At 37.8% G+C, this 17,514-nt stretch overlaps 1 protein-coding gene across 2 annotated transcripts in view; it reads left to right on the forward strand.

Moving 5' to 3' along the window:
• Positions 1 to 17,514, forward strand: part of RNF32 (ring finger protein 32) — a 1,105,278-nt gene that overhangs the window by 986,396 nt on the left and 101,368 nt on the right. For both annotated transcript variants that reach the window (XM_044064786.1, XM_044064787.1), the window contains exon 8: positions 460 to 627. In XM_044064786.1, the coding sequence (XP_043920721.1) occupies positions 460 to 627 (168 nt within the window). The remainder of the gene's footprint in view (positions 1 to 459; positions 628 to 17,514) is intronic.

Consider the following 17,514-nt stretch of genomic DNA (forward strand, 5'->3'; position numbering starts at 1 on the left):
TAACAATCAGACTTTTCTAATTGTAATGAGGCCTTCCTCCTCTTTCACTCTTTTTGCCATTACTGGTGTCCTGTATTCCTTTAACATTTAGAGGAACTAAATAGCCTGTAATTGTCAGAGCATAGTATGGACATTGGCATCCCCATGTGAAACTTGCATAATAAGAACTCCTCTTCTGGTAACCATATGCTGTAAAATCGCATTAACTATCCTTTCTTTCCTGTTATCTGTGTTTGAATGGTGTGCCAGTAACAGTCACTGACAGAATGAGAAAGTACTTCCAGTTTAGCAATTTTTCCATTTCTAGTTTTGTATCTCATTGTTTGAATGACAGTGCCACATATGTTATATGATCAGAGATGACTTAAAAGAATAGTTATTTTCTTATTTTCATTCATTCATGATATAATACATGTTTAATGAAATGCATTGTTCTTAACTACATTTTTTAATATCCAGTTTCAGGAAATAAGCAACAGGCTACTGAAATCATGTGAAACAAATGTTGAAGAATTCATTTCAGAAATTGATCAGTGTTTGACTGCTAATTCTAACATGCTCCAGAAGTTGGACAACTTATGTAGCCCTACCATTTCTGATGAAGAATGGCAGAAAATACAGCTAAAGGTATGTTTCATTTTGTGTCACAGGTGAAATATAATGATGTATGGTGGTAACACAACTGTTTTGTTTAATACATTTGAGTGTAGACAAACAGCATGTAAATAAAGTCACATTAGCTTCCTGTTAGCTTAGCAGCAGTATCACTACCAATAATTTGCGTGTGTCGTAGTGATCAGGACTTAAAAGCAAATGGGATGTTCGCTGGATACTGCCATTTAAGAAGATTGTGAGTTACTACACTGAAACAAGCACAGAAAACCTCTTTACTGGTAGTGGTTGTCAAAACTGGGGTAATTTGGATGTGGATGGATGTGCTTCAGGTTGATAATTTGTGAAATCTTTATTGGTATTACACATATGGAACAATTAAATAACATAAGAAAATTTGGTCAGCAGAACATAAAGCTGTGTTTCTTGTACAGACTCAATATTGACAGTCTTAAAACAAGTAAAATAAAATAATTTGAGAAATGGCTGCAAAAGTGCTATTCTTTATGAAAATATTCTTTACTGGTTTAAAATTGTTTAATGCATTTCCCTTTTTTGTCTATGCAGAGGAACTTTCCATATAATATTTATTTTCCATCCTGCCTTTCCAGCAATGATAATCCAGGGGTTATGCCTTAGTAAAGGATATTCAGCCCTCCCTGATTCTTCTAGCAATGACTGGTCACTTCTTGTAGAATCTGTTGGTTTTCTGTAGTGTCAGTCTACTTCCCCGGGGATTTTGACTACTGAATTAGCACAATAAAAACAGTAGTAATATTGTAATAGTTACAAAATACCTGTTCTTACCTCAGAATGACAGCTTGTAAAGAAGAAGCGGTCTGTCAAGTCAAATTAATTCATGTAAGTCTATGCATGACAGCATGCATCCTGTACTTAAAATGAGAGCTGCCAAACTAATATTTTTTACACATTTTGCTTATTTTAATAGAGTAAATGCATTTTAAATAGAATTGTAAACATAATTTTTGTACAATGGGCACATGTTGAAATGTGGACATATTTATGTGTGTCTTGTCACAAATATTGTAGGAAGACTTTGTTTTTTATAAGTTTTTTTCAGTGCTTCTATCATATTGTTTTTTGTTTCAGACAGTGACTTTGTTTTCCACTGATGGTAACATATGTTGGACACTCATGGGTTAAGGAACTGACATGAGGATGTAATGTGATTGGGTGATGTATGTTTTAAGTTGTATATAAGTCATGTGATTTTATATGGTATCAGGTTCTGATGAAGTCCTTGAGGGGAAGAAAGTGGTTAACTTGTTTTACTAATAAAACAAACTCTTGACCTGGACAACATGTGGTTCTTCATGGTTATTGGTACTTCACTGTACAGACTGCACACATAGGTGGTTATTGGGTTCAATTTAACTTAACAAAAAAAGAAAGAAAGACATCTTTACTTTTAAACTGTAGCAAACTGCTTGATACAAATGTGGCAAGCAGCTACATTTCAGACCACTCATGGAGTGCTACAGCACTCAGGTTTGACCACATATGCATCACCAGCTTTTAAAAGTCAGTATATTGTAAAGAGTTACTGGAGTAATGGGATGAAAAGTCGATCATGCCCCCTGATACTTTGTGTCCATGGCAGTTGTCCCCTTCATCCCACTGTAGCTATGTTTCTACCATGTGCCCTAACCACTGAAGAGCTTGATGACAGCTGTAGAACATCGATGGTTAGGACACCAAACCTTCAGAACTTTCTTGCTATTGAAGTGCACTCTCCCTATAGGCTTCAAATGATCAGTGGTCAGCTAGTCCTTTGTCAAGGCTGGGCAAATAAGTATCCTACCTTTAACTTTACCTTTTCTTTTTTTTTTTGAGGAAAAGTTCACTTTTTTTCACAGAAAAATTGCTAGTTAAGCTAGGACATGTGTTTTTAGTGGTTGTCACTATAAATTTCTTCAGAAAGTTAACCTTTTGTGAAGTTGGACAGTTTGGAGGGAAAACTATTTTAATTTTTTTTTTCTACAAAACATTTACTTTTTTGTATGGAAAAGTAAAGATAAATGCTTATATTAGTATTTTATTTATTTATTTATTGACATTTGATTACTGGGAAAGTCTGACTGGGAAGAAGCCCATTTACAGGGTTGACCAGGGGAGAAAATCTCCAAATTATTACAAAACATTTTAAGAACAATGATTCTACAATCTTCAAAACATAAAACAAAAACATCTGCAGTTTAAATAATTATAGCAAATTAGACATAATATAAAAACATAAGCTTTTATATTATGTCCTCCTTGCCAGCTACTTCTTTCCTACTCTATAGCCAAAAAATGGAACTCTCCCCCCCCCCACCTTTGCAACCTTCCTAACCATACCAGTTTCAAATCCCAGCTACTATCTCATCTATCAGCCAAATGTGTATGCCCTTGCCATGCTCCTACATAAACTCTGCTCTTCCCTCTCTGTCTACCTTGCTCCTTAAAAATTCCCCCCCTGCCGGGGTCCGATTATCTTTCTATCCAATGTAATCTTACTTCAGCAAACTTTCTTGCAGTACTCTCTCCATGCAAAATGATCAACCTAACCTGCAAAGAACCGGTAGCTACTTGTTTATATGTTAACTTACAATGCTCATCTGACTTAAATGACTTTCTGCAAATTATCAGTTTTACCTACCTGTAAATATGGGCTAGTTACTTTGTATTCAAATGTTAAATCACTAGATCCTATTACATAATGTATTTACACATTTCTAATTTTTTTAAAATTGTTTCTGTACAAATCTTTGTTTTTATACTTTGTAACATGTCATTTGTAATAATCTGTAACTAGATTATGATGGAGCTTTTCTCCCCGAGCCTCCACTAAAAGCGGGCTCTTTATGGCCCACTGGACTTTCCCAGTCATCAGACTTAAATAAATAAATAAGTAATTAGTTAAGAATCGGTACAATGTATATGACAATCATTTTTAATATTTAGAGACATTTTAGCCAGTTTGTAGAGAAATGAAAGGAAATTTATCTAATACAAAAACGAATTGCAGTATGATGTAATGGAAAAACAGTCTTATGGCATATTTAGAGAGAAAGTCAGGGAAGACAATTAGATAGCAGTAAGGAAGTAAGTTAAAAAGGGAGAGTAAGGAGGTAAAAGGATTTAAAAGGTACTTGTTCACATTTAGGCATATAGTTTATCTTGGTTTCAAGCAAGAACAAAGCCAGATTAAGCTAAGAAGTCTTTCAGTGTTTTTGAAAGATGGGATGGAGGGTATTGACCTGATTGATACAGGTAAGGAGTTCCAGGCTTTAGCAGCCTTGTACAAGTACAGACAATGCCCATCAGATTTGCTAGGTCTGTAGACAGACGGGAGTTTTAGATTACTAGATCACAGTGACCAACTCCTTAAAGCTACTCTTCTTATACTCAGCTACTTTAGCCCTACTATCCCTGGCCACACATTTGTCATCATACCAGTCTCTCCATCTTATCCATTACTCCTCTCCAACTTCACCCATTAATGCAGCCCTTAGTCAATGCAACTCATTCATTCTCATTTCTCTTCATCTATTTCTCCACTCTCAAACAGAGCTTTTCTCCCTAAGGTACTTCCAAATTCATAGCCCCACCAATAAACTTTATTTACACAACAAACATCTCCAAAATAAGATATCTTATTCTGCACTCACTTACCCAAATTAAACTTCAATCTGACATCCATCCCAACCCAGGCCCTGTTATGACCACTCCACCTAATCAACTTCCCAGTTCAAACCCAGGGGCTACCATTCCCTCAACACCTACCTTACCACAAAAAAATATGTCAGACCCTTTCTTTATTAATGTCAACCTTAGAAGCCTGCTACGTAAAGTTGATGAATTCCATGCAGCCATGACAATATATTCCCCAGACATAGCTATTGTAACAGAAACTCAGCTTAAACCCCATATTACATCTGAAGAAATATTCCTTGATGAGTATAGCATCATTAGAAAGGACAGATTACTTAAACATAGTGGAGGCGTAGCATCCTATACAAAGAAAACCTCAAAGTAGTTCAACTCAGCTGTAGCCCACCTAACATCCCTAACTCTGAAATCCTAACTGCCAGGCTTGATATAAATCAACACAAATCAATGGTTATCATAGCTTTCTACCTCCCTTCTGCTAATAATCTACAAATCATTGAAAATATACTGGAATGGGCTTCCACTAGCTTTAACCAGGAAATACGAATACTAGGTAACCTTAACCCGGACTGGCACACATGCTCCCCTAATACATCAACAAACTTTATAGACCTATTTAACTTCCAGCAAAATATACAACTCCCTACAATCATAGACAAGCATACAAATAGGCATTCCACCCTTGATTGGATTCTAACAAATAAAACTAGCATCAACTATGAGTCCGGCTGCCTTCCAGACACTTTAAGCAGTCACTACCCAGTATACCTAATAAGAAAAACTCAAATAACTGTGGTAATATCACTTACCACTACATCCGAAATAAAAAACAATTCTCACTATCTACCTTCCAGACCCTCTTAAAGCAACAAAACTGGGCTCTTCTAAAAACCCTAAAACTAAATCATGCAGTTCAATACTTTAATGACATTTTCCTACAAATCTTAAATAAACTTGCCCCACCCAGAAAAATTTGTTCTAAAACCAAAAAACTCCCATCATGGCTAGCTAAAGAAACAATACAACTACTTAGACTAAGGAACAAGGCATGGTCCCTCTATCTTTCTAACAAAAGTCATGATAATCTCATCACCTTCCAACAACTTAGAAATCAAGCTAAGAAACAAATCAAAATAGATAAAAAACATACTTTCAACTTGCCAGCTAAAATATCAGACAAATCCACAAAAATTTTGGCAATCAGTCAACCACCTACTAAAACCAGGAAAACCCACTACCCCAGTCCCAACTACCAATAATACTATAGATCCTATCGAATCCCAATTCAACTCCCACTTTATTAAATCGATAACCTCCCTATTACATAACACTTCTACCCCACCTCAGTCTGTACCCACTCCATCCGGTTCACCACAAACCCTATTTAAACTAGAACCCATTCATACAAGTCTAAAGTAAAGCCATGTACCCTCGCCGCTGACCAATTGCTGGGTGAGTTTCTCAAATTAGCTGCCACATCTATTTCATACCCCATATCAATCCTAATTAACCACTCTGTTGCTGAACAATATGTACCTACCATTCATATCATTTGACTGCATAAAGGAGGCCCCTCTAAAGACATATCTAATTACAGACCTATAGCCACACTCTCACCCTTAGCTAAAATCCTAGAAAGGTGTGTCCACAAACAAATAATTGATCACTTCCAAAAGAACAACCTCATATCTGTTACACAACATGGTTTTTAGACCAAAACATAGTACTAGTACCCTCATTAGCTTTACCAATTCTATAAACCACCATAAAAATAACAACCAAATTATCACTGCTACCTTTCTTGACATGTCGAAGGCCTTTGACACCGTATCACATCAAATCCTCCTAAACAAACTTGCGAACTACAACCTTTGCCCTGAGGCCTTAAATTGGTTCCAAAGCTAACTCTCAAACAGGCAGGAAGCTACCTTACGGGAAAATAAACTCTGCCCTCCAACTTCCCATCTCTGTAAGAGTCCCCCAAGGATCGATTCTAGGACCGCTCCTCTTTACGATCTTTACCAATGACCTTATAACAGCTGCTGGTCCTGCCAACATTATTCATTATGCAGACGACTCCTCGCTCATCTGCTCAGCACCTACAATTGAGACACTTCAAGACAAAACTCAGACTGCCCTTACCAACATTAAAATATACCTAGCAGCCCATCAACTGATACTAAATCCCAGTAAAACTAAGCTTATGGTCTTTTCAAATCCTTCTTCACTAGCCAATAGCTAATCCCTCCCTATTTTCTCTTCCAATGGCACTAAAATAGAATAGTTGAACAAACTAAACTTCTTGGGGTTACCATAGATAATGCACTGAAATTTGACAAACATATAGGTCAGACTATTACAAATGTCCATATTAAACTTGGCACACTTTACAGAGCTAAACCCTATCTTTCAGAACACGCTACACTGGCTACAGCAAGAATCCACTTATTATCCTCACTTCTCTATTGTTCTCAAATATTCACAAACTTCAGTAAAACAGAACTAAACAAACTTGAATCCTGCTATAATAAAATTGCCAACTTTGCAATTAACCTACCCCAAAAAACACATCATTGTACTGCCCTCAAACAACTAAATTGGTTAGAACTCCCAAACTTACTCATGCAAAACCAATTGCTAATTGCCAATACAGTAATGTATAAACCTGAGCACTGCCTAGCCCTAACAAACCTTGTCCATCCCTACAAATACCTTAACTCTCTTAGGTCAGCAGAAAAAGTCCTACTTAAAGTAAATAAATCTCATAACTCTCATGGTGACTCCTTATACTGCCACAAGATTACAAAGGTCTGGAACTCACTCCCTCAATAAATTCTAGCTAGTGATCATACACAATACTTAAAGCAGGAGGTAAAACAATATTTCCTATCACACTTGTTATATCCATGCCTTGCTTCAGATTAATCTTTTACCCCCCCCCCCCATTTTTCTCTACTACTCTGGCCACAGCTTTCAAAATAGTTTGAGGAAGACCCCTCCCTTGACATAATTTGCCAAAAAAAAATTTTGTTTTGTAAATTGTTAATGTTTTTATTGTATCTATACTTCTACTGACTTGTATGCTATTCACTATGTCTTTAGGCTATTTTACTATGTTTTACTGTCTTATTTTAAAATACCTGTATGTCTATGTAACTTGAAACTTTTGATGCTGTTGTATTACAATGTTCATTGGAGCTTTTCTCCCTGGGTCTCCACTGAAAAGGGCTTGTTGTCCAGTGAACATTCCCTGGTAAACAAATGTAAATAAATAAATAACATAGTTGTGTAGAATGTTTTAGTGCTGGACCGGCAGATGGATGCTAGATAATTTTATAGGTGGTAAGACGTTGTGTATATCTTAGCTGATGTGACAGTTCTAACCAGTTTAGGATTTTTCAGTGCTATACAGTGGTGGGTTCTGAAAGGGCTATGTGCTGCAAATTTTGGGAGTTCTCACAGAATATTTATTTCAACATTGCATTTTTTCCTGTCAAAAAGTTCACTTAATCTTTCTGACTCTTCTATTTGTGTGTCACTTTTTTGACTATCCATAGAGCAGGCTTTGGGTTGTTCACTCTTCCCCATCCCTATCAATAAGTAAAAGAAAGTTTGACTTCCAAGATGGCTGTACAATGATTAACAGTATAACTTCAGTCCTCCCAGTGTGAAAACAGAAACTGAGAAAAGGGAGTGCCACTGAAAATGTTTTTTTGACAAAATTCAGTTACTGGCTAGTAAATACACTGACTAGATGCCAGCAAAGACAAAATTTGGAAAACCTGAAAGAAATTCAACCAGAAAAGGTGAAGAGAAAATACTGTCTGGAAAGGATTCTACAGTTGTTCAGCAAAAAGCAGTTCAAACTTCAGCTTTAGTTCAAGAGATGGCCTTCAGTATTTTAGAGGAAAAAATAAATGTACTCAGAGGTGACTAAAATAAATGAAACATTGGTAGAATATTGCAATTCAAATAACAAAAGGCTGGCAAAAAATAGAAGAAGCTTTAACTTGCCATTCAGATGAACTGATAAAGTGCAAAAATCAGAAGTTGACATGAAGAAAAAGCTGTCTGAATGTGATGTTTCACAAGAAGAACTGTTTAAAATAGTAGAGTTACAAGACAGAGTGTGGAGGGAAAATCTGAGAAATGTTAAGTTGTCAATCTCGCCTTCATTCTTGCTTGATGGGTTCGGAGCCGATCCTCGGCTCCGACTCGGCACTTGCTAAGCTCGAGAGTCACTTTTACCAGCTCGAGGCAGCCCCATATCCCATGATGCAAGGCGGTAAGTACCCAGATCTCGTTTGATGACAAAAGGGCAATAGCACCTAGCATAAAAACTTCCCAAAGGAAGAAAGAAGAAGAGAAAAACCTGCAGGATGGTAGAAGGACCAGCTCTGTATGGTCTTCAGAAATATAATTCTTTGTAGAGAAAGATCTGTCCAGGCCTGGGGGAAGGAGGGAGGGTCGCAAGAAAGAAGGCGAGAGAAGACAACTAACATGGAACGTTATGGTAGGTACATAACTTCTCAATGTTAAGTTGTCAATCTCGCCTTCATTCTTGCTTGATGGGACCACGTCCCTAGCACCTCTATCCTGGGTGGCTCAATGGAACAGACTCTTGAGAACGGTAGAGCCAAAACTGGCTCTGTCCCTGGAGGCCAAATCCAATTTGTAATGGGAAACAAATGTATGAGGAGTGGCCCAAGTGGCCGCTGCACAAATAGTGTCTAAAGGAAGTCTAGCTTGAAAGGCTGTAGAAGTAGCTAAGCTTCTGGTTGAATGTGCTTTAGGTTTTGAGCACAGCTGTTTTCCCCTGAGTCGATAAATTTCAGAGATGACAGAAGAAAGCCATCTAGATAAGGTCACTTTTGAGACAGGAAGGCCTTTCTTGTTATCAGCATAGGAAACAAAGAGTTGATCGGATTTCCTGAATTGTTTTGTTCTGTCCAAATAATATCTGAGTTGGCGGTGGACATCAAGATAATGTAATTTTTGTTCCGATCTGTTTGAATAGTTTGGAAAAAATACAGGGAGATCAATGGCTTGATTCAAATTAGTCTTTGAGGCGACCTTAGGCAAAAAGGTCGGATTAGTTCTCAATGATACTCTATCTTTGTGGAAGACCAAATAGGGGGGGCGAACAGATAGAGCATGAAGTTCAGACACCCTCCTAGCCAATGTAATAGCAACCAGAAATAAAGTTTTCCATGAAAGAAATTTCAGGGAACAAAAAACAGCTGGCTCGAAGGGGGGAAGAATCAAGGATGTCAGCACTAAATTTAGGTCCCATTGAGGAGGAGGACTCCTGACTGGAGGCTTCAGGAGGAAAATTCCTTTCAAGAAGGCTCTACAAAGTCTGTGGGACATAATGTTGTGATCTGCGAACCCGACATGAAAGTTCGAGATAGCAGCCAACTGAACTCTGTGGAAGAAGAGGAGCCCGCGTGAAAAATCTCCGCTAAGAAATCCAAAACTGTTGGATTTCTCAACCGAACCCATCAAGCAAGAAAGAAGGCGAGAGAAGACAACTAACATGGAACGTTATGGTAGGTACATAACTTCTCATTTTTGCTGTACCATAGAAACTGCTAAGAGCAGACTGTATTAATTTTATGAAAGTACAAATAAGCAGTTGGACTGGTGTTCCACAGCAGAATTTGTTTATTGATAGGGCACATCATGTGTATGCCCCAAACTTGGCCATGAGAAAGCAGCCAATACCTATATTAGTAAAGATGTAATCAAACCAGCAGAAAAAGACGAGTCTGATAAAACTGTGGCAGAAGGGGAAAAGTATAAAAAATTGGAGACAGCAGAATGTTTGTAGAAAATGATTAATGTCTGTACACCAGACAAAAGAGAAGCAAATTTATCCCAGCAATCAGGGAATGTTGACAAACAGATGTGAGATTCAAGCTGCTGTATCCAACTGTCTTCAAAGTGTTTTTTCTTGGAAGACTAAAGTAATTTTTTGTAGAACAGACTAAGGAGGAAATGAAAACATTTATCCAACAAAAAGTGGATCAGCAAGCAGAAGGAGATTCTGCTTCTCATTCGTCTGGTGGTAAGGTTTATAGAGTGACTTTACAAGTGAAGCCTTTTCCAATTTTCCAAAGGAAACTGCTTGAGAAACAAAAAAAAGCAAAGGAATTGACTAGAATACTCAGCAGTACTGCAGACTTAACCAGAGTCTACTGTTCGGAGATGGAGATGAACAAGAAGAAGACCAGCAACTCTGAAATCAGTGAATAAATGGAAGACCATAAAGCATCTTAAAACATTTGTGAAACATGTTGTATTGCAAGAAAACTTGTCTGAAAAACATTGTACTTTTGTTGACTTTGTTAGGGTTGTGGGAGGACTGTAAAGCATGTACTCCACTAAAAGGGGGGGAACTAACTGTAAGTAAAACAATTTTTGTTCTTATTAGTATTTGTATAAAACATTTCATGATATGAACTGCACCTTATATACAGTAAACAGTTTTGTTTAGTGTGTAGTCAGGGTATTTTAAATGTGGGGGGAATATTTTCAGTGACTGTTGTATGTGTTAAAGATATCATTGTAAATACATACATTTCTAGTTGTAAGAAATATAGGTTTTACTGTAAAACAAGATAAAAAAGGCTGGACAAAACAAGTTTAATGTTCATATGCTGTCATCTTGGGCTGCTGGGGTGTAAAAGTTCACAATTATATTAACTGTCGAATTAGGATATTTTCTCTTGTTTATTTTACAGGGGTGCATGTGTAGATTACTACCTTTACCTTAAGCTGTAAACAGATGTTTTTGTAAGCTGGTAGGCTTTAAAAATAAGATGAAATGATGAAAGCATATTAGCTTGTTTGTTTTCCACTGGGAAATGTTCAGTTGAGGGCAGCTGTGCATTCTTTTCTGGGTGAAATTTACAAAGACTCATTGCTGAGTACATTTCCATAGAGACAATCTGTCTGCTGGTGCAAGCAGTTAATCTTGAGAATTCTGATATTTTTGCTGAGGGAAATGCAAAACTTAAATGTATAACAACAAGCAGTTCAGTGAAAAAAAATAAGTTTGAAATTATGGGAAGTGAATAAGAGTTAACAACCCCCTAGCAGTCTTAATGCTTTAATGGAGTTAATAGGACAGTGTACAATTTAGTTTTATTTAAAGATAGCCAGTGCACCTTTTCTTAGAGCTAAAAGTTAATATTTTCTGAAAGCATGCAGGCTTTTTTTCATATCTAAGAGGGGAAGAAAGATAAGAAAAGAATAGACAACAATCAGTGTAAGAGGGAGCACAAGCTGTAGCATATGCTTTAGCATAGGTAAACTTAACTTCGTTCCCTTTTGCATGGTTTTGTGTGTTTGTTTCAAGTTAATTGTGGATTCAGTTGTTTTGTATTTAGCTTTTTGTTTGAGGGTTTTCATTAAAACAAAATGTCTTCAAAAATCTGACATAGGTTAAAATGGAGATGAGAAAAAACAACAGCACAAAAGATCAGCCTGCCAAACATTAGTATATGCATGTAACATAAAAGCAGAAAATACACATTCAAAAAACTGTCATGTATAGAAGATGGAAACAGTAGAGTTTTGTTTTTTTTGTTTTTTTTTGTTTGTTTTATCGTGATGGCTATGCTATTAATATTATCCTGGAAATATGAATTGCTTTACAAGTATAGATAAAAAGGAAATTATATTGAATTAGATTAAGAAATGCAGAGTGCAAATAGCAATGCTGTAGGAGACACATTTGGAAAGAAATGAGTGTAAGAAGGAATTTGACAAAGAGAGGATTTTAGAATGAATAATTAGCAGAATATAAGGGGAAAAGGAAAATGGTAGTAATTACACTAATTGCTAGAGGGGCTCCAATACTAATTGATAGATGAGGGGAAAAAAGACAAAAATTATAAATTTGTGGTAGTAGGGGGCTGTTGCCAAGGGAGTAGGATTACAATGGTATGTATTTATATTCCACTGAAAACTGCTATTATGGAGCTTAAGAAAATTTGGGGAGAAATAATCGGTTTTAAGCAGCAAATATTATTTATAGGTGAGGACTAGAATTTGATTTGCAATAGTGAGGATGTATTGGGGGGCCTATAAGGGACAAAAGAGATTAGATTTATGAAAAAATTTATGAAAATATTTTTTATGGAAAATGTGAATTCAGTAGTAGAAACTCAGACAGAATTTACATCTTATTCCCCAAGGTACAATAACTGGGTGAGACTAGATAGAAATTATATTTCACAGGAATATGTGCATTCCATTGAAAGCTTCAATACCCATCCAATAACTATTTCTGACCATGCACTAATAAAACCTAAGATAAAAATGCAGGGTAATGAAGTATAAATAAGACACTGGTGCTTTCCTAACTACATGTTAAAAAGAGAGGAATTTAAGGAATGGGTAGTGTAAATTATTCAAGAGTCATTAGGGAAGATAGAAACATCTTCAGAAGTTATAGCTAGTGGCTGGGGTAAAATGTAAATGGAGTTTAAAAATAGAATCAAAATAAAAAAGAAAGATATATTATTAAGAAGTAATAGAAATTACTTAGTGGGGCTGACAAAGCTTAAAATATTCTAGAATAAGGGGAATCTCACAGAACAAGAGGAAAAGCAAATATAGAGTGCTAAAGGGAAAATAAGGGAAAATAAAGATAATATGCATGAGTTTAGAAAGATTGCAGTTAGGCAACTAGTTTTTATAGCAATTCCAGAGTACAAAAAATGTTATCACAATGTCTTACGCAAAAGAACATTGAAAGGGTTGTCTACAAACTTAGGGAACCTATAATAAGAAAAATAACCAGTGATCCTGTAGAGGTGTTAGAGACTGTGACGACCCCTCTCTGGGCCAGTGATCATGGAGCCTCAAGGCTCAATCCTTACCACTGACACCTGTGGGGAATGTCCACTGTCAGAAAAATAGATACAGACAGCATTTTCAGATGGAGCTCTCTGCACTATGTACAATTCCCCTTATGAGCACACAGGGAATGCAGTCATCCTGGAGCCTGGACTTCATTATACCCGTCTCCCTCCAGGGCTGCAATACGGCTCCCTATTAGCACAGCTACAGAGTTAAGTCCTCAGCCAATTGTCCAAGCCAAGTCCTCCAGCACCCACTCTGTGAAACCAGTGCTTCGTGTCCCCGCTCCAGTAGCTCACATACACACACACACACACACACACACACACACACACACACACACACACGCACACACGCACACACACGCACACACACGCACACACGCACACACACGCACACACACACACACACACACACACACACACACACACACACACACACACACACACACACACACACACACACACTCTGGGAAAGGCTGGCACAGATTTACCTGCTGTGCCCAATTCTGCCCAGAGTATAATGTAGTTATCCCTGCCAACAGACACTCCACAATCAGCTACTCTAAGGCCCTTAACAAAATTTGTCCAATTAGACTGTGTAATATTAATACTAATACAAATGGTAGTAGTTGACCAAGACAGCTAGGCCTTCAGAAATGGCCCACACAGTGTCACCAAATAAATATAAGCACTCTCAAAGTTTAAATACTTTGACATGTCATACCACTTCACAAAGGGGGCAGTTCCACTGAATTGTCTAACTACAGGCCCATAGCCATCTTGTCACCACTAGCTAAGATCATGGAGAAGTGTGTGCATATTCAACTCATGAAATATCTCACACAAAACAAACTTTTATCCAACTCACTACATGGCTTTAGGCCCAATCACAGCACCACAACAGCCCTTCTCTTTTTCTCAGACGCTATAAATCAAAATCGCAACAACAACCTACTGTCCTCTGCTCTCTTCCTAGACCTGTCCAAGGACTTTGACATGGTGGACCACAAAATGCTAATGAATAGCCTGGAGGCCAACAACTTAAACAAACAGGCCCTCCAATGGTTTGAGTCCTACCTACAGTGCAGGAAACAGGCTGTACTGTGGCAGGGTAAACTCTCCTCACACCTCTCCATCAGACTAGGAGTACCCCAGGGCTCAATACTAGGTCCCCTTCTGTTCTCCATCTTTATAAATGAACTTAGCACAGTCATACCAGAGGCTAACTGCATCCAATATGCAGATGACTCGACCTTGATCTGCACTGCCTCCACCCCAGCAGAACTTACTGAAATAACCCAAAGCACCTTCAACAAGGTTGAAAATTGGCTACTAAACCAACGCCTAATACTAAATCCCAATAAAACTAAGTTACTTCTCTTTACCCCAACATACAGGACCACCTCACCTGTCTTCAATATAACAGCTAATAATGGTACCATCATCTCCCCAGTTACCCAAACTAAACTATTGGGTGTCATGATCGACTGCAACCTCAGATTTGATGCACACATCAATCAAACTATAAAAACTACCAATAAAAAACTCGGTAGTCTCTTCAGGATCAAATCATTCCTCACCCCGCAAGCTAGAATAACAATTGCCCGCTCCCACCTCCTATCTACCCCTCTCTATGCCTCCCCTCTATTCTCCCACCTGAATAAAACCAATCTTAAAAAACTGTCTTCATGCTACAACCAAATCGCCAGATTTGCTACTAGCTCACCCTACTGTACCCACCAGTGCCAGTACCTGAAACTCCTGGGCTGGTTGGAACTACCCCACCTCCTAGAGCTCAACCAGCTCAAAGTCACTCATAAAATCCTCCACCAACCGGACACTACCCCAGCCCTAAGAAGCATAATCTGCCCCTACAGTAATAATCGCCCACTACGCTCATCCACCAAACTCCTAGTACTTACAATCAAATCCAGCCATGCTGCAGGCGACTCCCTCTTCACCAACTCTTTCGGTAAAAACTGGAACTCACTACCTACTGACATTACCATAGAGTCTTCTCCAACCATATTTAAACATAAACTTAAAAGTCACCTCAAGTCACACTGGATATGCCCCTGTACCAACCCGGACTAAGTCCCCACACTTCCCTCCAACACACTCTGCTCAGCCATTCCCCCTCATTTAAACAATGAGATCCTTTATGACTGCACCTCTAAGTATTGTTATCTTCAACCACTATTTTTCAATTGAAAAGTATGCCTCTGGCCTCACAGAAGAATGCATGTACAATGTCTATAATCAACTTGTATTGTAATCACAATTTAGTGGATTGTCTATTTTGTTACACCTATAACTTTCTACCTCTATGTACTATGTCTACAGTCTTATTCTATGTAACCTCTATTAGTTGATCATCTATTTGTAATGTCTATTTCTTAATCTGAATTTGTAACTTTGGAGCTTTTCTCCCCGTGACTCCGCTGAAAATGGACACGTATCCAGCCGGACCATCCCGGTTAACAAATGTAAAATAAATAAATAAAAGGACTAGCCACAATAAAATTCTAAGTATATTTAATAATAAATAATAAAAGAACATGAAAATACTTAATATGTATTTACAGTAAACCACAGATTTCAAATCACAGGAAATACTGAAAATAACATTGCTGGACACATTCAGACATATAAAAACAATATTTAAACTAAGTTTCACTATATTTTCCTGACTGAATCTAGGAAAATTACTATTCTATACTTACTTAATAGAGCAAGGCAGATGATGTGGTGAATGGTCATTCATATTGTCAAGCCCAAGACAGACTACTCAATACTGAGAGATTTCTCTTTGTAATATGTAAAATTTTCAAGATGGCTGGCAGAATGACCTCATCTGGTCACCTGACTCTAGGTTCTCACACTATTCTCCTTTGAAGCTTGGGACAGGATGTTAGCATAGATGTGATAATATGCATATGTAAAGTTTTGCTAATGTTTATGGCAGTGCCTGTGCCTTCCCCTCTTTTTACTGAGCTAATGAACAAACACTTCCTCCAGACATGCCATCTCTGGTCCTATTCAGAGCTATGAGATAAGCACATCCATGGCCCAACAGGTGGTCCAATTAACAGTATTTTCCTTAAAGTAAGAAGTAAGCTAGCTGTTTAACACCTTCTCTTCCTGTGTCCTTTGCTAACATATATACATACAGTCACACTTGTATATTCCTTTTCTGTCCAGCAGGGCCCACTGTTGATACATTTTTAACACTACCAACTTTACAAAGACATTTTGATTTTCAAATGCCATACAGTTCTAGTACATTTGTAACATAAGCATTTTCAGTTTGTTATCCAAATGCCATACAGCTCTAATATATTTGTAACACAAACATCTTGTGTAAATCAGTTTGATATTCAAAAGACATATCATTCTTTACAGAACTCCAGCTGGCTATGCTGGCACTTTTCCATATCATCACAGAGATATTCCAGAATTTTCATGAAAATTTGTATAAAGAAGAGAACTGTAGAAATCATGAAAGAGTACAGCTGGAAATATTTATGAAAGACTTAATTATGCCAAGGTCAGAGACCGATTAGGCTGAACAACTAAGATAGGAGGTGATGAGATAAAAACACTGATATATAGTCAGTGTTAAGTTGTCAATCTCGCCTTCATTCTTGCTGGATGGGTTCGGAGCCGAGGATCGGCCTATACCAAAGCTCGAGAGCTATTTACCGGCTCGAGACTCTCCCTATATCCCACAATGCTAGGCATCCAATACTCAGATCTCGTTTGCCGCTTCAGCTACGAGGTTGCGTTTTTTACCGGCTCCAGGTGATATAAAACTTTTTTACTAAGTTTATCTATATATACATAGCTATTTTTTGTTAGATATATTCCTCTTAGTACCCCCTTTCTGATTCCTTGAGAAATCCCATTTAGAAACTCTCTTTGCTACTAGTTTTCAGAGTCCCCCCCCACCCTTTAGGGTAGAGTTAGATGTTAAGTTGTCAATCTCGCCTTCATTCTTGCTGGATGGGGTTCGGAGCCGATCCTCGGCTCCGACTCGGCCACTTACTAAAGCTCAAGAGCTAATTTTACCGGCTCGAGGCAACCCTATATCCCATGATGCAAGGAGATAACTACCCAGATCTCGTTTGCCGCTTTCGCTTGCGAGGTGCATTTTTTACCGGCTCCTGGTAAGTTTTTCAAATTTCAGACGTTTAGTCACTCCCCTTTAGTTTTAGTCCACTACCGTTGTTGTGTTAACTCTTAACGATTAGATTTTAACCCTATCTCCGTTAGTGTTTTCCCTTTTTTCCAGTTATTTATCCCTTCCCCTAAGTTAGGCCTTAAGCCTCCCCCTTTCCTAATTTTTTGTCAGGGATTCTGT

This window comes from Protopterus annectens, chromosome 3.part0 (genome assembly GCF_019279795.1).
Source record: "Protopterus annectens isolate FY-2018-M chromosome 3.part0, PAN1.0, whole genome shotgun sequence".
Taxonomy (NCBI): domain Eukaryota; kingdom Metazoa; phylum Chordata; order Ceratodontiformes; family Protopteridae; genus Protopterus; species Protopterus annectens.